Consider the following 23,567-nt stretch of genomic DNA (forward strand, 5'->3'; position numbering starts at 1 on the left):
AGCAGTCTTTAATGCGGTCAACTGCTTGCTAACGCATTCAGACATTCTTCTTGCAGAGCATGGTCTGCCATTTTTGTTTTCTTTAAACAGAGCTGTGAACCTACCGACATTCTCTGCTTCTCCTGACTCCTGCAGAAATCTTTAGGCTGAGGGGTTTTGTAAATGTGCCACTACAGGCCTAAAAAAAATGCCCCTTGGCCGTGGATATTTTGACGCACCTTGTGTGTCAGCAACAAGAATCACGCCGAAGATGACTGCATATGATGTGCCATCCCCCAAGCCACAGACCAGCATTTGATATTGTCGATGCATAACCTCAAATAATCTCATTTAATATAGTCATACATTCCAGCTGTATCAGAAAATTAGAATAAATGACAACGAAGTCGGCATTGTAGTGTGCTGTATCTAAAGACTAGAATACTGACTTGCTGTTCAAGCAGATTGCTTTCATAGTGGCCTAAGACACAAGACTGGGCACTTTCGAGAGTGCTCTATCTGCGGACCTGCGTTCCTCGTAGGCCTGGAAGTGCTTTTACCAGCAACCAATGTACTGCATGGGGCTGAAAGCTACTATCACCGCTAGTACTTCGCATAGGTAAGAAAACATTGACAAAATTTGTTTTTTCAATTCATCTGGCAAAGCAGTGCTTCCTGAGTGCCTTTGTTCAGGCGCCATATCTCTCTGCTCGCTTCGAGGAGCATGGCATGAAAAAGTTACCTCCCGAATACTGCCATCTCACTGCATGCACGACTTATCACTGTGTTCGCAGAGCTTAAACATTGCGGTGGCTATTAATTAGCCTTTCCCTACGGGTGTTCAGTTCAACAATAAAGCGCGCGTTGACTCTGTGGAGAGCCCATACCGTCTTTATTTGCACTATCCTCTGACGATGATTATATTTGATCAATAGACGGGGAGGTGGCATGTCTCCTTCGCTGAACCAAGATGTCACCACTGATCTACACCTGTGAATAACGCTGCGTTTAAAGTGAGCACGGTTGTCAAACGACACTTTGTTGAATTAAGGGAGCCAACTCACCCGCGGCTGCCTCTGCATGCCCGGCGTTGCTTTTGGCAGACCCAATCTTGAGCGGCGCCTTCCGGCTCGGTGGACACAAGACAGTGCTGATGGCTCCCAGCTCTTGGGGGTCGCCGACTTTGGTACCCGTTCCGTGGGCTTCGACATACTCGACTTCGTTGGGATCCACATTGGCCTCGGCGTATACCTGGCGCAGGAGCTGCTCCTGCACCTTTCTTTTGGGGTAGGCTATTCCTACAGGTGAGCGGTAAGACAGGTCTCACAGATAGCACTGGGGATTTAACGCCACATTGCTTCGAAAGCGACCTCATGCGCCGCAACCACACACTAGCAAGAGCAGGAACGGCTCGCTTAGAAGGTACAAGACAAGCAATATGCTCGGCAACAAGTCCAGTTCAGGCATAGCAAGTTTCAGTCCATTTCGTTCTCATCTCTTGTTCCTGTGTTGTAACCTCCGAGCTTAACAGCTTATAACGACGTAAGAAAACGACTTAGGAGTGCACTGCTGATGACGTAAGCCTGCTGCCAGCAAAGTAATGGCATGCTTAGCCCTCACATTGCAGTTTTGAAAAGTAACATACTAACGGTAAACACTTGGAAAACAGAACGCTCTCATACTTTTCATTCCCGCAGGTGTTTTGCCACGAACTCCTAGAAACTTGTGCCACTGGTCATTTTCGCGGTAACTTTGACAGTCTCATGGACACAACTGAAGATGGCTTTATTCATAAAGAAAGAAACCGGCCTACCTTCTGGCTTGAAGCCATCAGTGTTCGGCTTAATGTGGACGACCTTGGCGTAGATCCGTCGAGCTTCCGACGCCCGCTGAAGGAAGAATACACCGACGGTTTCACTGCGCACATAGCCTGTGCCTGCATCGAGAAATAGTCAAAAGTAACAAGGTATATTCAGTGCATGCGGGCGCCGCCCCGAATGCGGAAGCCAACGCATTGCACCTGGGAGTGAAATTCCGGGGAGAAATGCTGTCCGTCGCTGTTACGATAATGTGTTTCTGGTTCATTCACGCGCTAATGCAATTTACGTGATCCATGTCCAGTTAATTCGGTTTTAATTCGCGCTTAGCTGCGGCATCGAAAGAAACTTGTGCCGGCATCGCCTTACCGGGCATTTGTTTGCAGGCGGCACACACACGCGTAGTCCACACTTCATAAAGAACCCTGAAAAATTCTTTTATAGATCATGAGAAACGAAATCCGAGCGATACCGTCCCTAAAAAGTTCTTTCTAAACGCGAAGTAAGAACCAAGGGATTAAAGTGGAATATTCCAGGTTTAACCTTTCCTAAAACTGTTTTCTCCCCTCTGCTTCCGGCAACCTACGCAGCCCTTCGAGAAGCTTTCTTTGTCCAAGCTTGAATTTCATGTGCCTTCCCGAGGAGAAACTGTTATCGCATCTATCCTTTCCTCAAAACATCCTCATCCAATTTCTCTCGACTTGCGTCAGCGGTGGAAAGGCTCGCCTGCCAATCCAGCAAAATTGAGACTGCCCACACTTGCCCTGGTGAGGACGCTGTGATCGGGAACTGACGTCACATGTGATGTTCTATGATGGCGTAAGTAAATAAAAAAATACGTGAAGAACTTCGTCTATGACCGCTGCGCGTCGTTAAGGATTACGTCACTTGCTTTAGATATTCCTAGAAATGTAGTCTGCCTTACGAAGTGATAATTACCCCCATAGAGCACGGTACGTGACATCTTCAGGACGCCCCACGAGGCAGCCTTGACATATTAAATATGGTAACAGGCAAAAACATCAGACTGTCCTTGCAAAACATGTTAACTATCAGCTTCAGGAGCGAGAGATAAAATTAGGAAAATAAGTCTTCTGGATACTGCCTATCTCGTCGTTCCCTTGACCTCTTGCCGCCGACGGAAGAACTGCACGTGGTACGTAACAGGAGCCGCTGGATTTATTTCCTTTAACAACTTCACTGACGAGTAATTTCCGTACCATGGTGATTTGTACCATGGCTGCTGAACCGCTCGCTTTCCAATGCGATAAAAGCATTCGTTACAACTTGAAAACAACCTTTCCTTGGCAAGGTGTAATGCGTTTTCAATTTCGCGGTACTCATATCGTAATCGTCCAGTCCAAGCTAAAAGAAGACAATGGCCTTTTTTGTAACCACATCTGATGCCGTTGGAAGTTACATGTGGCCCCTTTTGTCGCTTTTATTCGCTTCGGTGTCTCAGTGGTTATGGCACTCGGCTGCTGACGCGAAAGACACGGGTTAGATCCAGGCCGCGACAGTGGCATTTCGATAGAGGCGGAATCCTTGTGGCCCGCGTACTCTGCTGTACCCAGCAGTTATGCACAACAGCCTTTTTATTGGCAAACCGTTTATGAATGCAATTTTTTCGTATAATGTGAGATTTCACTATTACAATCAATAAATCCGCAGATCAGCCGACAGCAGTCTTGAATTTTTATTTTCTATTCACGTTTTCGCTTTCGTCAAAAGCGTTCCCCATTGATTTTGAATGGCCATAACAGTGTCTTAAAATTTTTCAGTTTTCAAAATTTTGTTCCGAGAAATCTGCACATGGAGGTCAGTGCAAGTGGAGAATCCCATGTGGTCTAATTCCCAAAGCCCTTCACTACGGCATCCCTCATAGCCTGAGCCTACTTGGGACGCGAATTTCCCCTAAGCCAAATCAATCCTTTTTTGACCTTTGCGGTATGTGCACTAGGTTTTTAGTTCTGTAAAACACACTACGTGTGGTAAAAAGCACACTACGCCCTATGTGCTATGCGCTTCTGAGGTGGTATACGAGCTGCCACTTTCATGTGGAAAAGTGTACATCGGTCAAACGGGGCGACGTATTAACGACCGGCTAGGGGAGCACCAAAGGAATTTAAAGAACAAAGAGAATGTGCACTTGGTTAGGCACTGCCAGTCATGCGTGACATGTTCGCCACGTTTCGATAGTGTTCAAATCCTAGGCAGAAGCAAGTATAAAACGGCACGTGAACTCCTGGAGGCCTTTCACATAAAGGAAAAAGCAGATTGCTGCATTAGTGATGCATCCCTTTTTTTGTACGCTTCGGAATTCAACCTTTTTGCGGCATTATGATACGATGTTATTTCTTGGCAGTTGTTTGTGATGGTTTTCTTTCTGTAGTGCGCAGATGCGTGAGCCATTTTAAGCTCGAAATCTTTTCGCAGTAAACCAGTTGTGAGTGCAGCGTTCGTCCGTGTTTTTTGCGTGTTCCTTCTACGTGTGTTTGTGCTTCTTCGTCAAGTTTTTAGTTCTGTTTATTTATTTATTTATTTATTTATTTATTGTACCCTCAGGGCCATAGGCATTACAGAGGGGAGTGGGTTAATTAGGATAAAGAACAATGAATACAATACAGTGAAAACAGGTAGTACAGAATAAATTTTCTCCAAAATTAAAACAAACAACATTCCCAAAGCGTAAATAACATAAAATCAATGTACATAACACAGTGGAAACAGATATTACACATGAATCAACTTCTTTCAGAATAAACAATGTTAGCTATTGCGTCGTGAAAGGTTTTGTTACCTGCAATGGCTGCAATATCGGGGGGAAGGCGGTTCCATTCCACAGATGTGCGAGGAAGATATGAGTGAAAAGAAGATTTGGTGTGGCATGTTGGGATGCCAACCTTGTGGCGGTGATCGATGCGACGTGAAATGTATTCTGGGGGTGATATGAAATTGTCGTGAAGCGTAACGTGATGATATAGCTTGTGAAATAGTGTTAGGCGACCAACTTTACGGCGAGATTGTAACGGTGGGAGTGACACGTTAGATTTCATGGCTGTGATGCTTGCCGTACGGTTGTAATTTGAAAGAATGAAGCGAACGGAATTATTTTGGACTAGTTCCAAGGAATATACAAGGTTATCATGTGTAGGGTCCCATATTGATGCTGCGTATTCTAGTTTAGGACGTATAAGTGTTTTATAGAGTATAAGCTTAAGAGATGAGGGAGCGGCTGAGAAATTGCGACGTAAGTACCCTAACATGCGGTTAGCGTTATTAATAACGTAGTCAATATGAATAGACCATGTTAAATTTTGAGTGATATGAATACCTAGGTACTTGTATGTTTTTACCCAATCAAGAGGAGTGCCGTTAAGATAATATGAAGGAAGAGCGTTAGGTGCACGGGAAACACGCAAAGCTTTACATTTATTAATGTTTAATTCCATATTCCATGTAGTGCACCAGTCTGACACCAAATTGAGGTCTGACTGGAGAGTGTCAGTATCGTTAACGTTATCTATTTCCCGAAATATTACACAATCGTCAGCAAAAAGGTGAATGTTGGAAGATATGGCAGAAGGAAGGTCATTAAATAGATTAAGAATAGGAGTGGTCCAAGGACCGATCCCTGTGGAACACCAGATAGCACGTTAGCAATCGGTGAATTAGTGTTATTTGCATGCACAAATTGCCAACGGTTAAGAAGGAAAGATTTAATCCAGTCGAAGACGTTAGGATTGAGATTAAGATGGCTCAATTTATGTAGCAGCAATTTATGACATACTTTGTCAAAGGCTTTGGAAAAATCCAAAAAAATGCAGTCAGCACAGGATGAGTTGTCAAGTATGCGGTATAGCTTATCAGAGAAGGCAAGTAATTGAGTTTCACACGAGTATGTTTGACGAAAACCATGTTGCGCAGGTGTGAAAAATGAATTCTCATCGAGAAAGGTAACGACATGCTTGAAAATGATATGTTCTAGTAATTTGCAGCATGTGCTAGTGAGCGAAATGGGACGAAAGTTTTTAGGGGAGTGCTTACCACCGGACTTGTGAAGTGGAACCACCTTCCCACTTTTCCAGTCGTTAGGAAGGCTTGATGTGTCGAGTGACTGTTGAAAAAGTTTGGTTAGTATAACTGACTATCAGCACAAGTATTTTTTAGAAATTTAGCGCTAATCGCATCAGAACCACGTGAAGAATCATTTTTCAGGGATTCAATTAATTTGGCTATGCCAGGTGGATCGATAGTTATAGGTGACATTGTCGGGAACCTGTGGTGCTGTATGTGAGGCAAATTAACGCTTGAAATGGAGGAAAAGCTTTCAACGAATGTGTTATTCAGCACGGAAGCACAAAGATCACTGGGGATAAGGTTATCGGAGGCATCTTGTAGTCTAATTAATGGGTCGTTCTCAGGGTGTATAACGCGCCAGAATTTCTTAACACTCGTTTTCAAAATAGTTGGTAATGTGGCAGACAAAAAGGTATTCTTTGTTTGTTTAATCGCGTTGACGTAAGCGTCGGAAGCAGACTTGTACTTCGCCCATCGCGCGTTAGATGGTGAATGCTTCGCGCGGCGGTATAAACGTTTCTTTTTGTTAGATAATCGTTTGATGTGAGAGTTGTGCCAAGGTGCTTGTGGATTAGAGGTGACGATGCGCTTAGGGATATACTTATCAGTTAGTTCGTGAACCTTCGTTTTGAATGATATCCAGTTTTCTTCGACAGAGTAGTAGTCGGAGTTAGTAATAAAGTAATCAACAAATATGCCCAGTTCATTGTTAATAGCGGCAAAGTTGGCGCGTTTGTAATCTAGAATGATCTTTTTTATTTTGCTCGGTTTTGGACGTGGTATATTAATGCAAAAATTGAGCAGAACGTGATCACTGATGCCTGGAAGATATGTTATATCAGTAGCTAACTCTGGATTAGTTGCTAGAATTAGATCAAGAGTGTTCGAAGCGTTATTCACTGTCCTTGTGGCTTTTGTTACTAACTGAGTTAGCGAAAACATGGCGCATAGTTCTAAGAATTCTTTAGCTTGATACGAAGGGTAAGATAAAGAAGGCTGCTGAGCAGTCCATGAAATAGTTGGAAAATTAAAGTCTCCAAGTAGAAAAAGTGGTGATGAAGGAAATCGTGCGCGAACAAGATTTATAGCATCGTGAAGTTCGTTAGTGAATGTAGACGATAAGAAGGAGAACGGTAGCAGACGCCAATAATCAGTTTAAGATGACCTATCACTATTGACGCAAATATTAGTTCTAATTCGCTGAAGACTTGGATACATGAAGATGGAATGTCTTTAGAAATAGCAAGTAAGGCACCGCCGCCACGTTTGGCTATTCTATCGCAACGATATACCGAGTACCGATGAGCGTTTTGGAAGATTTCGGAATCCGATACATGCGTTGGGAGCCAGGTTTCGGTTAGCGCTATAATGTCAGCTGAGCATGTGTCTATGGCAGAAGATAAAGAAGTATGCTTGTTAAGTAGGCTCCTGACGTTAGTATAAAGAACTGATATCGACGATGGCAACTGTCCACTACCCCTCGCGATTCCCTACGGTGAAGCGGAAGATCCAGCCACAGAATCCAATCTAGACGATTCGCCACGTGCCACGATTTCTTCAACAGTGTCCTTGGTAGGGTTATACATGAAGCATTTTTTATTGATATGCAGTTTGTTATAGCGTATCTTAAAAGAGCGAGGGCCAGCGTGAATATTACCAAATTCAAAAAGTTTTTTCCGAGCCTGGCGCGTAGCCGGTGAGAAATCTTCACTGATTGTGATGTTATCCGTTTTAAATTGGTTACGAAGGGTTAATATCTTGTCTTTCATTTTAGTGTCCGAAAATTTGGCTATGATTGGTCGACACTTCTCATCTGAAAAAACGCCCAGGCGATGTGCACGTTGAATTGAACTGGAGGGGCATACTTCGACAATCTTAGTCAAGGCTTCCAGGAGTTTCGATTCAGTGTCTGCCCAAGTCTCTTCCTCATCGGGTATACCCCTAAATATTAGATTTTCACGTCGCGATCTATCTTCGGCTTCATCTAGGCGAGACTGCAGCAAATCATTTCGAGTATGTTGGTCTTCTACAGATTTCTTTAAAGATGAGAGCTCCTGATCCATGTCGTCGATTTTCTTTCCCTTTTCCTCGAGTTCATCAAGCCTCTTGTGCATGCCAGCTAACTTTGATTCAATGTTCTTCTGACTATTCCTAATGTCTTTAATATCAGCTGCTAATTCGACCTGATCTTTAGAGCTTTGCAGCGTACGAGAATGTACATCCTTAAGCAGCTTAAACATAACTTTCATTTGTTCAGACGGACTGTCTGGAAGGTTGTCTATGTCAAGGGAGCGAGTCATAGGACCCGGGTTAGATTCAATGTCGCCAGAGCGCAAAAGCAGAGAAATCATTGAAAAGCATTCACAAGCAACATCAAAGCACACCCGCGGGTACGGGAACAGAAGTAAACAGCGATCGTCGCTTTTTCTAGCGTATTTGTTCCTTCATGCGCCACAACCTGCTAATATGCTATTGTCCTCCATCTGCTGGCAATATGTATACAACGATCATGGGGGATTTTCTGATGAAGCAGTGCGCAACAAAACTAGCCACACAACGGTGCTTGAAATCCAGCTCTGCATATAAGCTATGCATTCATGGGGAAACGGAGAGAAGAACTGTCGCCATCAGGCACCTAATGAACTATAATCGGTAAATGAACTTTTTAGTGACTCCCGTAAGGTGGCATAGTTATACTGAAAATTAAATTCCCTTCCCCAGTGCAGGGTGGCCAACCGGAAACCTTTTTGGTTAACATCCCAGCCTTTCCCCTCTCTCTGTATCTATCTGTAGGCAACAGTTGTATTCCTACGCAACTTAATTTGTAGAATTCTAGCACGCGTGCATTCCGATATATGCACATGCAAATTTTCGGCTCAATTGACGTCGCTGGCCAAGCAAGGCGATGAGGGTTAGCGCGATGCTCCTATCATCGTGACGCGATGTTTCGCCACGTAACAGCGTAGAGCCATCGGAAAGCTCAAAGCTATTTCCCTTTCACTTTCGGCTATAGAAATAGAAGAAATGCCCTACGGAACAGCTGCGTCACACTGAGGAGGAGTTTTCGATCTACTGCCACCGCCTTGCATGCGCAATACCCCGAATTCAGAGCAAACTTTCTGGGCAAAAATTTCGAAACCCGCGTTCTCTAGAAGTATACCCAATGAATACTCTCGAAATGCGACTGCCTCTGTGTTTCCAGCATAAATATTTAAGATAGTCACAGAGGCAAAAAACGTAACAAATATATTTTTGTTAATTATAAGCCTGACCGTGGCAATTATCATCGCATTTCGTGTCCCCTTGAAAGCACAACTCATATACAGAGAGGTTTTCACTCCGAATCAGTGCCCATTTTTAAGAAATACCTAAAACTGAACTATGAACGCCCTGTATATAGCAATAAAGCGTTCCCGCCAGCAAGCAAGAAAACAGAAAGATACGTTTTGGATCAAGCCGCCGTGGTGGCTCAGAGGTTACGGCACTCGGCTGTTGACCCGAAAGACGTGGGTTCGATCCCGGCCGTGTAGGCCGCATTTCGATGGAGGCGAAATTCTAGAGGCCTGTGTACTGTGCGATATCAGTACACGGTACACAACCCCAGGTGGTCAAAATTTCCGGAGCCCCTCACTACGGCGTCCCTCTAGCCCGAGTCGCTTTAGGACGTTAAACCACCCAAAACCGCTTTGGGAGACCTCAAGTTTAAACAGCTTGGTCTAATATTCAATACTTTTTCCCGACCACTAGCTACGTGCCCAGCTGTGAGTGATGTCAACCAGGGGGCGTGTCTTTGCCGCACTGAGCTGCGACATGGAGCCGGTTGCGCGTCTTGAGAGCGGATATTCTGAGCGATGTAGTTCTGTGTGCAATTACACTTTCGTAAATCTAACGACGAATATCTGGTTGACTGATGATCCTCTACTATTTCCTAATTACGAACAGACACCTAACTGCCATAAGTAGAAAGTTAAGTAACAAATTTTCAAACCCGTTTTATAGCGCCCGCTACGGCCCCTGATCACTTCGCGCAAGAAAAATTTAACCTCTGAAAGGCTATTTCCTAAAATCACTTACAGACTTCCTTTCAAGACCCTGTATAATGCGAACAAAACAGTTTCATGGTCTTTCCATACAGGCGAGAAGCGCGCGCGACGTCGCGCTTTCTCATGATGCTACGTTGTCTGATGTGCTTCGATTAGGTGTGCCGTCCAGAGGAAGGAACTCCTTAGCTGACGATCTTCCCCTGTTCACGTGATTTGTGAAAATGCGCTTAGGTTTTGCCTTTTTACGAGTTGGTTGGTTAATAGTGGGTGGTGTTCAGGAGCACGCAGCGTTAACCTTTACAGATCCCAGCCGGCATTTGCTTCACCTATGGCGCGTGCTCGGAAATGAGCGCAGAACACTGTCTCAGAAGGCCAGCGTCCTCGAGCAACTCTAAAATAATCCTTTTACCCCGAACCTCTTAGTTCTAAGACCTTCAGGAGAAGCCCTGTGGGCGAATTACTCCATAAACAAGCCCCATTTCAGGCTCGGAATAAATGTACCGCGCTCTCAAGAAAACATGGTCAGATACGCAAAATGTTGCATGTCGCCCTCATCGGAACAGCTCGAGCACATAGATGACGTCGCACAACGAAGTTTGGGAGTCATGCCGGACTGTAGGCGCACTCAGCGCACAGGCGGTGTAGGAGACTGGCATTTGCTCCTGAGGGTCCCCGGTTTCACAAGAGAGACGTAGAGCCGGTCGAAACGCATTAAAGTGCACGTTAAAGAACCCCAGGTGGTCAAAATTTGCGGAGCCCTTCATTACGGCGTCCCTCATAGCCTGAGTCGCTTTGGGACTTTAAACTCCCATAAAGAAACACACAAACAAGCAATAAATTGTTGTGCCACAAGCTGCCGCAAGCGGCTCTGCAAAAGTATCATCCTTTGGGACTCTAACTATTGGCAAGTGTGACCGAGCTTCATGAGGAGAATGCGCTGGCGTATTACCTGAGATTCTGCCCGCCGCGGTGGATCAGTGGATACGGTGCTCGGCTGCTGGCCCGAAGGACGCGGGTTCGATCCCGGCCGCGGAGGCCGAATTTGAATGGAAGCGAAATTCTAATAGCCCATGTAATGTGCGATGTCAGTGCACGTTAAAGAACTCCAGCTGGTTCAAATTTCCGGAGCCCTTCACTACGGCGTCTCTCATAGCCAGAGTCGCTTTGGGACGTTAGTCAAGAAACTAATACTATTATCTTAGATCCCAAAATTATATGGGAGCCACTCAAACAACACCGTGAATACTTTATGTTGAGGTGTAATTATACCGATTTACGATTGATTGCAAAATTTGCCCAAAGCAGCACTGTATTGGAGACGCTCTGGTGCATTCTTTGAATCGTTTAGAAGCTCTACACTTTGAAGTTCACATGAAGACAGCCACTTAAGAGCATTAATAATGGCTTCAAACTTGCCTGTTGTAAACGACACTATCTGCTAAAAGCGTTATCTGGCTATGGATCAAAAAGCTAGGCTGGTTTTACCATGGTTACAACCACAGGCGCATTTTGGCAATACCACGGTCCAAACTTAGAAGTCGCCATTGTGGCTGGCACGCTTAATTATGGGTCGACATCGCATTTGGTCCAAAAAGGCCTAAATAAACCTTCTATGAACAAACCAATTAACCCTCGGCCCTCAGTCGACAGGGACTGTGGAGCAGCTGACCGGGGCGGTGGTCCCACCTGTGACGCAGCGGAGGGTGCTAAGAACCTCTTGCTCCGGACAAGCGGCCTTTGGGAACTGAACATGGCAACGTCTAAGGCAAGAACCTTATCCAGTGAGGCTAGTTTAGCAGTGCTGTTCGAGGAATTAGCAGGTATTAATTGGGATGTCATAGGGCTTAGTGAGGTTAGGAGGACCGATGAGGCGTACACTTCAAGGATGGCGCGGCCCAATTTTGGTAGTGGACATCATGTTGTTTAGCGCCGATTATGGTTGAACCTCGCTTATGATCCAAATCTGCCGAGGTCATATTTCGGGGGTGCCCTGGACATACGTTGGGAATGACCAGGGCCAAATTTGTAGGTGGCCATCATGTAGGGCAGGCTCAGCTATGGTTATAAATCGCTTTTGGTCTAAATCGGCGCAGGTAAAATTTCGGGGCTGTCACGGGCCAAATTTTAAAGTGCCGCAGGTCAACTTTCGAGGCCACCATTGTGTAGCGCACACTCAGCTATGGTTAGACATTGATTTTGGCCCATACTCTCCTAAGGTCAATGTGTAAATCTGTCAGAGTGAACCTCTTGCTTCTTAAGGTTAAACCAATGTCAAATCAGGCACGGAATTGTGAGTGACTTTTGTGTTTAGGTGAGCTACTGCTCTGAAATTCGGCCCAGGATGATTGATCCGGTCTCCTCACTCAGCGATCGGTGGATACTTGCGGATGATTTTGATAGAGCGTGTATTGACGTACAAACACCATGATTCTTGTTCGCGAAGCGTGCGTGAACTCTTTGGAGTGTTCACCTAAATAACCAAGTGAAACTTTATACTTTGGAATAACTGGAGAGGATAATGCTACGGAGGATAACGGTTTTAACTGTAATTGAAACCAAAACCAATCATAACCACAGAGATAACGCTGCAATAATTAGGTTCAACAGGGTTTAACCATTCCTAACGACCATTGCCATTGACATCTCCCTTCTCTCCTCCACAGTGGGAGAGGAAGAAGGGGGAGGGCATGGTTCGCTAGTGTAGAGAGACAAATCGCCCTAACATGACCTGGTATGTGAAGTCCTCACAGAGACACCCACGCTGACGCCGCCGGACAGTTTTCGCTTTCATGTCCCCCTAATGGTATCGTTAGAAAAGATTACTCGTCATGAAATATCACGTTGCCCTTTTTTATTCCTAAAACTCGTCGCACATCGGACCCCCCTCTCTATTTCTTTTCTGCAGTTACCTCGCCCTTAAAACGTGTGTATACCCGGCGGTGATCACAAACTGTCACACGCTCCATTGCCGACCTCTCTAAGCTCGTCCTGATAAAAGCAGGTAAAGACAAACTTCAGTATATCTCCAGCAGCGTTACGCGCCAATTCACGAACTCACCGTCGGCGTCGAAGGCAGCGCACTTCCCTTTCTGCGACAGGAAGCCCATCTGATAGAATCGAAAGCTTATTACTGGGTCCAGGGTGATGTTGCTTCCTCCGATGATAGCGGCCTCGCACTCTCCCAAGCGCAGCGCCTTTGCAGCTTCATTCAAGGCCACCATCGTTGACGAGCACGCCGTGTCCACTGTGAAGCTTGGGCCTGCATCAGGGGAAAAGAGAGAATAATTATTACTGCTGTATTATTAAAGGGGTTTGTACAAGCGGAAGTTGCTACCTCCGTCTTTCAGTACAAATGCAGTTAATCCACGCAGTATCGCCAAAAAGTTCTTGTTTATTTATTTCTTGCTCAAGCACTGGATTATAACGTTTTTTTTTTATTTTCCATTCTTTTGGCGGCCTTCAGTCTTTGGTTGTAGAGCTTGTTAGTTAAAATATTTCATAACCATTTACAAGTACGTCACAAGCGGTAAGAGCGATAAAACGGTACAGAACAATGATTTAGAAAACCTGCCACGATGGGGAGGTGGGGCTACGAACGAACTTTTTGTACATCTGATATAATGAGCCTTAGCACGTCATCTCAGATATAACCAACTTTCGTTTGTTAACCTCGGATAACCAACTCTAGTTTGTCAAACTCGTAAATGAGAAACTTTAGTGTTTTAACCTGAGATTTAACGAACATGGAAGCCAACGAAAAGAGTTCAGCTTAAGTTCATGATAATGGTGCGAGCTATGCAAGGAAAATGATAGGTGTAACGTTAGGAGGCAGGGCGAGGGTCGAGTGAGTGAGGGAACAAACTCGGATTAATTCCATTCTATTCGGAAGCAAGAGGAAGAAATTGGTATTGGCAGGGCATGCAATGCCAAAGTAAAATCGCCGATGACCCTTAAAGGCAACGAAGTAGATTCCAAGGGAAGACAAACGTAGCAGGAGGCGGCAGAAAGCTAGGTGGGAGGATGAGATTAAGAAGTTCGCGGGAATACGTTGGCTGCAGCTGGCACAAGGCAGAAACATGGGCGAGGCATTTGCAATGCAGTGGTCGTAATCAGGTCGAAGATGATACCGAACGTAAATATCCCACCTGGGATACAACGAACTTTCGTGGGATAATCTGAATTATAACGAACTTCTTTGGATATAACGGAAACAAGTATACATCCTCGAATATAACAAACTTTCGTCTAATATCTTTGAGATACGCACATAAGTATACAATAACGGATACAATGAGCTTTATTTTACGGAGATCGAATGCAGCGAAATTATCGTGTTGACTTCGGATATAACGAAAGTTTGACTGCTAATGCATTACTGATTTATTTGCAAAACTGTGGATGAAGTTCAAGCAGGCTGGGCGTTAAGGGAAGCGAAAGTGCAAAGCAGCTGCAGTATAAAAAAGGCACAAATAGCACTAAGAGCGCGAACAGCAATAATAAACAAGGTAATATATTTACTTTTTTATTCCTTGTTCAGGCAGCCTTAGTTTAGATCGTTTTCTTTTCATGTGAAATTTTTTTTCAGCTACAGCGTTGGCTACTAGAGCTTTCGTGGTAAATTACTCAATGAGCGTTTACATGTGCCTCACAAGTAATAGTCAGCAATGAAAGAATACAGAACAATGAATTGGAAAAGCTAGTCGGTAAGAAAACGATGCCAGGTTGCCGTTTTATCTAAGTGAATGCAAAACGACCTTCCAGAGAGCGGGGCCCAAGTGTTGTTTTCGCAAGCAGTTCATTTATCTCCATATTTTAGGGTTGCATTTCAGCCCAGATCTCCGCCTCTGAGTGCCCTCTTTCGAGGACTCTTATACGCCTCGGCTGAGGTGGTTGGGTGCGTGCGTCTTTCTTGCGTTAATGACATTAAGCATTAGGAAATAGCGGCGACGTTTGCCTTGCGCTCAGCTAATTCAAGAGCTCGGAAAAAGAATTAGCTGGAAGTTCGTACCGCGGCAAGGAAACATTGCAGTTAAAACGCATGTGAGTGCCCCAATTGCAGCCTTATCCCGGTAAGGAAACTAAAGCTTGCTGGTGGCTTCACCATGCAGTGATAGTTCCCCTGGATGCGTCTGTGGTCAGACATGACAGACCCAAACTGTACGAGACGGACTAAAGCCCGCTAAATGCCGTACTGGCATAGCCGATCTCATATTCGCCAGTGATTTATTTCCCTTTACGTACCGGCAGCTAAAAAACTGCCTAAAACAATTTACGGCTCTCCTGGCAGTCTGCTTGAAACTACTGAATGAAGTGCTGGTAGGATATATATGTATATTTGCCAATAAGCTGTGGCGGCATTAATGCCACAGTCATGATGATAAGGGATCCCATATTAATAGGTGTCTCAGCAAACTATGTAGCCTAGTGCCTTAGTAGTCTCACACAACTTCTACCCATGTCATGCGGGCACATGCAAAGGGTATTGAGTCGAGGACATTCGAGATTCTCAATTTCTACTGAACTTGAAGGAGTCATGCCTCTACTAAACGGTAAACCCGATCACCGTCGAGATATAGCACCACCTCGCACCGGCGTACTGTGGCACCATCATCAATACCAATTAGTCAACTCACAAGTTTACTGTGGAAATGTTAATAACAAAGAGATTATTGTGGCAGTCATGTAGATAACTCTTAAAATAATCTGCCTGTTTTAGACGACCGGTAGAGCATTCATGCACTTTTGAGAAAGGTAGGGTTGGTTGGCAATGATGATTTGGAGCATGCTGCAGTGTGTTGTAGCCCGGGCTTTCTTTCTTTCTGCCAGATAAGTTGGATATTTTAAAACTGCACATTTTTCAGAGATGATACTCCTGAGATTTTATTCCAAAGCGCGTTGCTGTGAGCGCTCTGCGTAGAGAGTGCTCGCCACCACCGCTTGAAGGTCCTCGAGATCTTAATCGAGTTCTCCGCTGCTTAGTCGAATCGACAGATTATTTATTCGGCGGTCATCGAAACTCCCCGTGTAGCAGCGATAAGGTGTCCTTTGATTCAACAGACTGTCAGTTAGAGTGCCTTCGAAATGACCGCATGACTGGGGTACAGTCTGAGACGTTACGGCATTAAGAAGTCTGAGCCTTCCGCATTGGCTATTCTATGCAGGCCCGTAGTCGGCATCATCCAAAAGCTGTATTAGTTTTTTCCTTTCTTACCTTTTTCCTTTTTACTTTCTTGGGAGTTTGCAAGAGCTCTCCCAGCGTGGCACTCGGGCTCATTGAGCACCTTAGACTGCATTTCTAAGGGAGCTCTGCGTCACCTCATGATAATTTGTTAATCCATTAACAGGTGGCGCCAGGATCGCATTCAGCGCTAGCAACTACAGCTAAGCGCTAATAATCGTGCGTACCTTGGAAGTCGAGACAATACGAGATGCGGTTGGAAAGCATGGCCTGGCAGTTTCCCAGCATGGCATAGCCGTCCGCTTTCGTTGCATCCGCTCTGAAAGCGCTGAACGTATCGGAAATGCTGGACGCCACGAAAACGCCCACGCTTCGGCCGCTGAACGTGGCCGGGTCGTAGCCGGCGTCCACGATGGCCTCGTACGAGGTCTCCAACAGAAGCCTGAGCTGTGGGTCCATTAAGTGCGCCAGCCTCGGGGGCGTTTTGAAGAATAGAGCGTCGAATCGAGACAGGTTCCGGATCTTGCCATGCCGCTTAGGCAGTCCGCTGTGTCCTGCAAAAGGAAGCGAGCTAATCTGAAGCGCTGGAATGTACGGCTGCCTTATTTATAGCGGTGCTTCCTGTAAGCAACAAAACTGTACGCTTCCAAAAGACCGGGATAGTAGTAGTCCGGTAACATATACTCACACTCCTCTTGCCTTGATAGAGTGCTGTATGATGGGGGAGTACGCCCGTTTGCTCCTGTGCATGATATCGACGTAAACGCCTCAATGAACTCGAATCAGTCTTTATCACAAACTACGCTGCGACTCTCCAAATGGAGGCATGTAAGGAACCTAAATTACGAGATGTGGTGTGCGTGCCGTATGTCATTGTGAAAACTCCAGTGCAAAACTCTGATGCTAGGTACTGAGGGACACGGGGGAAGAAAAGTGTGCTTTCTGGAGAACATGGTAGCTTCGGTCAAGTGGTCCAGACGCGCTGCAAAGTCTAGTCTAATGGGTCCCGTGTACGGGGGAGCGCAGCTTTGTCTGGCGGTTATCCATGGCGGTTCCCCAGCTTCCGTCAGTTGTCTGTTTTATCGCTGTATGGTGAGTGACGTATTGTACCCATTTTCAAAAAAATAAATAAGCCGGACGAAAAGTAACGCCGGATTTCAGGTGTTTGTTATGGGTTTGCGTCTTTTTGCATGACCGCTGATACTGGCTTTTGCTCAACCGTTGATATTTCATGTAACGGCGTTACCACGAAAAAACATCTAAAGTTGCACTGAGGACCAATTTAAGTTGGCCTGCACCGCCTAATTGCATTGTCTAAAACACACTATTCTCACTAAACACAACTTCTACAAGAAATAAAACATGGAAGGCTGGTTCGTTCACCACTCTACTCGGTTTCAACTATACCAAAAATACTGGTACAAATAAAAGTGCACGTACAACGCCCACAATCGCATTATTCGATCTTTATTTGATAAAGCTGCACAAGGAAATTTTATAGTGTTCGTATCTCGCAAAACGATCTAACCAATGACGTGTCATTGCAACTATACTATGAACTTATACAAGACAAAACGAATAAAATAAATACAGTCGAGAGAAACTGCATGGCCGCCCCACCTTACTAAAAAGAAAAGCACATAATCCCTCATCAGGAATTAATGTCGTTGCTCTGCAGAATGAGTAAAATGCGTGCCTCTTGGTCTAAACATGAGCAAATAACAAAAACGTGTGCATCAAATAAGTGCCCAACAATCCACTCTTCCACTCCTGCAAGTAACAAAGCTACCGGGAAGCATTACCCATGGCAAAAACAAAGCACAATGCTATGCATCCCCCAAGACAACTAGAGCCGAGAAAGCTGCAAAAAAAATGATTAGGCACAAATTACTGTTAAAGTAGATCAAGAGAAATCAATTAAAAATTGAACAAGAATTAAAATACACCAAGGTAAAAGAAGTGTTCCATAAACCTTAAGAAATCAAAAAGTAAAAAAAAAAAATTAATGCCACTAGACTCCAAGTCGTCGTTAGAAGTGAGGAGTGGCAAACGAAATGATGTGCTCAAATGCGAAACAAACTATGGGGTCAAATGAGAAACAAATGCTACAATAAATTGTGTAACGGTGCAGCGCTTAACGACGCCTTTCAAAAAGTTTAATATTGAGAAGACATGAAAATAGAAGGCTTGCTCATATATTTATCATCGGCACCAATGTGAAGGTTTCTATAACTATGCACCCCCATTTCTCTTTTGTTTTTTGTAAGGAGTTCGTCTACTCTAAGAAGCGAGCGCGATCTATTACAGTGCTCTTCCAGAAACCCGTCGCAATTTTCAAGCAGTTTAAATGAATCACTTTATATAGTAGCAAAACCAAAAAAATACTACACAGGTTTCGCCCCTACCTCCTGTTTTCATAAGAAAACTTCATTATTGTCAATGAAATCGCTAATAAATTGGCAGTTTCGGCTTGTTGGTAACACATGTCAAACAAAAATAGCGCAGGAACAGAACAGGGACAAGCAAGGACTCACACAAGCGCTAACTTCCAAAAGTTTATTATGAACCGCAGGGCGGTAAATATACACGACGTGGCGATACGTTGTGCAGGCACAGGAGGACAAACAATTTCAATAGTTTCACAGATAATTTAGTGCCTTAGGAGATAATCCAACAGACGGTCTCGCGATGCACAAGCCACCTAGGCTATCTATGGCTTCTGCTTCAATGATTTCACGTTTAAGTTTTCTAGGGATCATGGTGATGACACTACATGCTTCATAGATAGGTACGCAATCTTCACAGTTGCTGCAGTGTACATCAAGAGAACCACCTCTTTCTTCTTTTACACTGCAACGATGCTCGCGAAGACGTTTGTTCAGGAACCTTCCACTCTCACCTATATATTTCTTTGCGCATGTCAATGGTATGCTTTACACAATTTATTCCATACAAACAAAGTTCGGGTAATGTATGGAATAAATTGTGTACAGCATACCATTGCCATGCGGAAAGAAATATAAAGGTCAGAGTGGAAGGTGCCTGAACGAACGTCTTCGCGAGCATCGTTACAAAGTAAAAGAAAAAAGAGGTAGTTTTCTTGATGTACAGTGCAGAAACTGTGAAGACTGCGTACCTATCTATGAAGTATGCGATGTCATCACCATGAACCCTTGCAAACTTACCCGTGAAATAATTGAAGCAGAAGCCATAGATAGCCTAGTGGGCTTGTGCATTGCGAAACCACCTGCTGGACTATCTCGAAACAAACTAGATTATCTGAGAAACTATCGAAATTTTTTGTCCTCCTGCGCCTGCGCAATGTATCGCCACGTCGTGCATATTTACCGCCCTGCGGTGCACAAACAACTGTTGGAAGTTAGCGCTCGTGTGTGTCCTTGCTTGTCTCTGTTCTTTTCCTGCGCTATTTTTGTTTGAAATTCTTAATATTTGAGGCAACGCCAAACTTCCGTTCACTTACCCTTGGTTTTCGTGGAGTTTCTTAGCACCTGCTGTGGAAAGTTAAAATGGAATGCCAGAAAAAGTGTGTCGAATTTTAAATCCAGTTTCCTCGGCAATATGTACTCCTTTATAGCCCATGAATATCTTCTGAGGCACAGAATGACACAGCATTGATTTTTATTGACAAATTAAAATGCGGAGTGTGACAGTAAGGCATTTTAAGACATTTGTAATTCATCATTATACATTCGCATTTCATGTCTCTTCGATGTTTCATCAAGTGCAGAGATTTAAGCATAACGAGCTTATCGGCAGAAGCTTGGCTGAGCGAGACTTATCGTGAACTTCTGAACGCACCTGGTGGCCACCGCGTGTCATCCTCGGTAACCATATCGATGCCCGCGTATAGCTTCTCCTTGAATTCGGCGAGGTGGTCAGCTTGCGGAAAGTAGGCAGAGAAGCCCGAAATGACAATGTCTTCTTGTGCCATCGCCTGATGTGCCATTGCCTGAAGAGAACAAGCGCAAATACGGTCGCGCTGGCATCATTTTTCGCCCGTAATTGAACAAGTGAACCGCATGTGGAGAACGTAGCGATAGCAGCATTTAACCTCGACATCTACCATCACTTTTAAACTATTAATTCACAGCACGAATCCAAGTTGGAACAGTTCGTTACCTCACAAGCCCAAAAGGATAGCCTGGTCTAAATGAGGACAGCGCAAAGCTAGTCTTCGTCAAAATATGTATGTACATACTCAAAGTAGTTTGCCCTTAACCTGCCTAGTAAAACTGTGAAGAAACCAGGGAAGTCCAAAACACTTCAGTAATGAGGGCGAAAGTGGCATTTAGCTCAGACAGACTTAGATAATTTCCGGTGCAAAACAAGTCCCACTTAATGGTATAGAAGACACAGTGCCGAGCGGCATATTCTTCACAAATATCGCATAATCGGCCCAATGCTAACTACCTGCTAGCAGTACGGCACCTCTTTCTTCCTTTCTTCTCTCACTCCCTCTTTTATCCCTTCCCTTACGGCGCGCTCCAAGTGTCCACCGAGATTTCAGACATACTGCGCCATTTCCTTTCACCACAAACCAATTTTATCATTTCATTGATTTATGTCAATGGATTTGCTGACTATTAGCGATAGCCTTTTCAAAGGTATTATAGGCAATGGACAGTAACCTGATCGGTCCGTAATTTTCCAAGTTCATGTCTCCTCTTTTCTTGTCGATTAAGATGATGTCACTTTCTCCAGTGCTTTTCCTATGCTGAAGGTCTGTCGCACGTAGGTTGCTTGGGTTGGGTTGTGACCGAGGTTGCTCTTGCCGAGCAGCATCTCACGATTAAATGGCCTGCCGCCTGACACGGTGGGCAGGTAGCCCACTACCGGGCGAGAAGGTGAGCGGCCTGCCATAAAACTGGCTTGAGACTGACAGACGCAAAGACGAACGCACAAACAGACAAACACGCTGCGGCTAAATGCGTGTAATGGTCGCTACAAGTGATAACTAACTGAAAAAAAAAAGAGCAAATCTCAACTTTTTACTATTACTGTTCGTCCCCTTCTTTACAAAAAGGCGTGCAGTCAGCCGCACGTATTATCCATGTCAGATTCTAGAAATTTTAAAACGCAGCTACCCTGCGAGCTGTAGCCCAACACATTTTATCTCCGTAGACTAGTTACGTGCGCTAGAGGCGTTGCGTTGCCCGCCAGCTTTTCGACAGTGGGCTTATTTTGGCGGAATATAGGCATAGTTTGTTCGGCTACAGTACTAATGGTAACTGCATTTTCTAAATTCTAAAAGCTGTTACGGATATTGCGGTAGGCTACACTTCTCCCAATAAATAAGAAGACTAAGAGTGATAGTTAAAAAGTTGACTGTTCATTATTAGTTCACCAGCCTATCACTTAGTACGTCTTAGCTGTATCCTGATGCTCTACAGCGCTGACAATGTTGTGGCGAAAAAAGCGCTCGTGTAGCACAAGAAGCGTATAGTTTATAATTCCAGGAGATCTAAGGTGAAACACCTGGTATAACACCAATAGAAAGGTTTGGTTTGGTTTATGGGGTTTAACGTCCCAAAGCTACTGAGGCTATGAGAGACGCCGTAGTGAAGGGCTCCGGAAATTTCGACCACCTGGGGTTCTTTAACGTGCACTGACATTGCACAGTACACGGGCCTCTAGAATTTCTCCTCCAAAGAAATTCTAGCCGCCGCGGCCGGGATCGAACCCGCGTCTTTTGGGTCAGCAGCCGAGCACCATAACCGCTGAGCCACCGCGGCGGCACCAATAGAAAGGCTCATAGAGCAAAATTTTTGTTGACCGCTCTGTTGAGTGCAATGTACCACTCTTACTAGGAAGAGAGCAGAATCAGTGACCACTCTACTAAGCTATTGAAACGTAGGTCGGAAGATCGAATCTCTTGCGGCAGCCGCATTTGGATGGTGGCAGAAGTCTAGAACGCCCGTATGCCACGCAATGTTATGAAACATGCCCTTATTTTTATGAATCCCTCCGCAGCGGCTCCTCTTTCTCGGTGTTGCATTTTCTCCTGCACACCCTCCCTAACGACGCTGTTGTAATGTCCGTACTCAGAGAGGCAATGCACCTTTCCTTCTCTCATCAAAGATCTGCGGCATTGTCTTGTGATTTTCTTGTTTCAGACAATCTACAGCTTTTTAAATTTTTTCTCTGACTGTATTTAATAAAGGGGAACAGTTTTCCGACATATTTCTGCAATACCATGCCCTTGCGCTTATCCCGACATCCCCACACAAAGCGCAGCGCTGTGCGATTTTGCATGCGGCTCTTTTGCCAGCTATGGCGATCATGCTCTCCGCAATGATATCTTGCAGTGTACGGAGAAGAAAATGTTTCAGGTAGACTAATGCAATAAGTGCCGCGAACGCCATTATTTTACATGCAGCATTTTTTGTGCAATTTAAAGCCTTCACATGACTTCCGCGATACAGCTACCTCCCAATATCACATCTTTTACTCGCACTTTTTTTTTCCGAAAGCAAGAACAGAATCAAAATTCTTTCGAATGATCTGAGTGTTTAATAGGCGAATGAGTTTAATAACGTGTTTTTCCGCTGAGCAACGGGTCGCAGTCCAAACTGTGAGCTCGACGAAAATGAAAAAAAGCCTATCGACTTATGCTTTCCTTCCTCTTATGACAGAATCTGATCTTTTCAGCATTTTGTCTAGTCTGAAACGTCACAAATCTGCCGGACTTGACAACATTTTCATAGGTGATCTGATAAGAAACATTACAGCTCTGAAAAATGTTTTGCTGCTTATCTTAAACGGCATAATTAAGAGTGGTACATGGCCAGAATCACTGAAGAGCGCTCGCGTTTCCTCTGTACAAAAGTGGGAAGAAGAATGATATTGCAAACTACTGCCCTATATCTATTCTTTCCTGCGTATCCCAGATATTGGAAAAACATGTACTTTCTGTGATGGATGCTTTTATTACTAAACATGACCTAATGAGTGGGAATCAGTACGGTTTTGTCAGCGGCTCAGGAACGCAGGTGCTATTGGAAAATCTCTCCAATTTGCTGCATCAAAGCCTGGAGAACAATGAGGTAGCATTCGCACTTTTTTTGGACGTAAAAAAAGCTTTCAACACGGTAAATCATCAAATTTTGTGTTCTAAACTGTACTCGTATGGATTTAGGGGTCCTTTTTAGTCTTTAATTGAAAACTATCTTCACAATCGTTCTCAAGCACTCATGTTTGGGCCTATCTGCAGTGACGCTGTAAAAGTGCTGTGTGGTGTCCCGCAAGGGTCCATTTTATCTCCTTTGTTGTTTAACTTATATGTGAATGACATATGTGACCAAGTGAAAGCATGCACCATATTCCTTTACGCCGATGACACTTTACTAGTTTCAAGCAACCCTGATTTTTCATATGCCCTGGCTAACCTTCAGGAGGACGCTATTAAAGTTAGTGATTGGTTTGCCTCAAATTTAATACAAATAAATAACA

The 23,567-nt window shown here is 44.5% G+C and overlaps 2 protein-coding genes across 2 annotated transcripts in view; both read right to left on the minus strand.

Moving 5' to 3' along the window:
• The window catches only part of LOC149346098 (fatty acid synthase-like), an 85,216-nt gene extending 65,167 nt beyond the window's left edge, over nucleotides 1–20,049 (minus strand). The window contains exons 1-5 of the mRNA XM_089541251.1: nucleotides 19,917–20,049; nucleotides 16,325–16,651; nucleotides 12,978–13,178; nucleotides 1,793–1,915; nucleotides 1,044–1,277 (exon numbers count right to left, since the gene is read on the minus strand). Of these exons, the coding sequence (XP_089397377.1) occupies nucleotides 1,044–1,277; nucleotides 1,793–1,915; nucleotides 12,978–13,178; nucleotides 16,325–16,651; nucleotides 19,917–20,049 (1,018 nt within the window). The remainder of the gene's footprint in view (nucleotides 1–1,043; nucleotides 1,278–1,792; nucleotides 1,916–12,977; nucleotides 13,179–16,324; nucleotides 16,652–19,916) is intronic.
• Nucleotides 7,104–8,227, minus strand: LOC149346100 (uncharacterized). The gene has a single exon (XM_089585349.1). The coding sequence runs from the start codon at nucleotides 8,225–8,227 to the stop codon at nucleotides 7,367–7,369; it is 861 nt and encodes a 286-aa protein (XP_089441475.1). The 3' UTR covers nucleotides 7,104–7,366.
• Nucleotides 20,050–23,567: the final 3,518 nt, after the last annotated feature.

The sequence above is a fragment of the Amblyomma mixtum genome, chromosome 4 (assembly GCF_055824585.1).
Source record: "Amblyomma mixtum isolate Tamu chromosome 4, ASM5582458v1, whole genome shotgun sequence".
NCBI lineage: Eukaryota > Metazoa > Arthropoda > Arachnida > Ixodida > Ixodidae > Amblyomma > Amblyomma mixtum.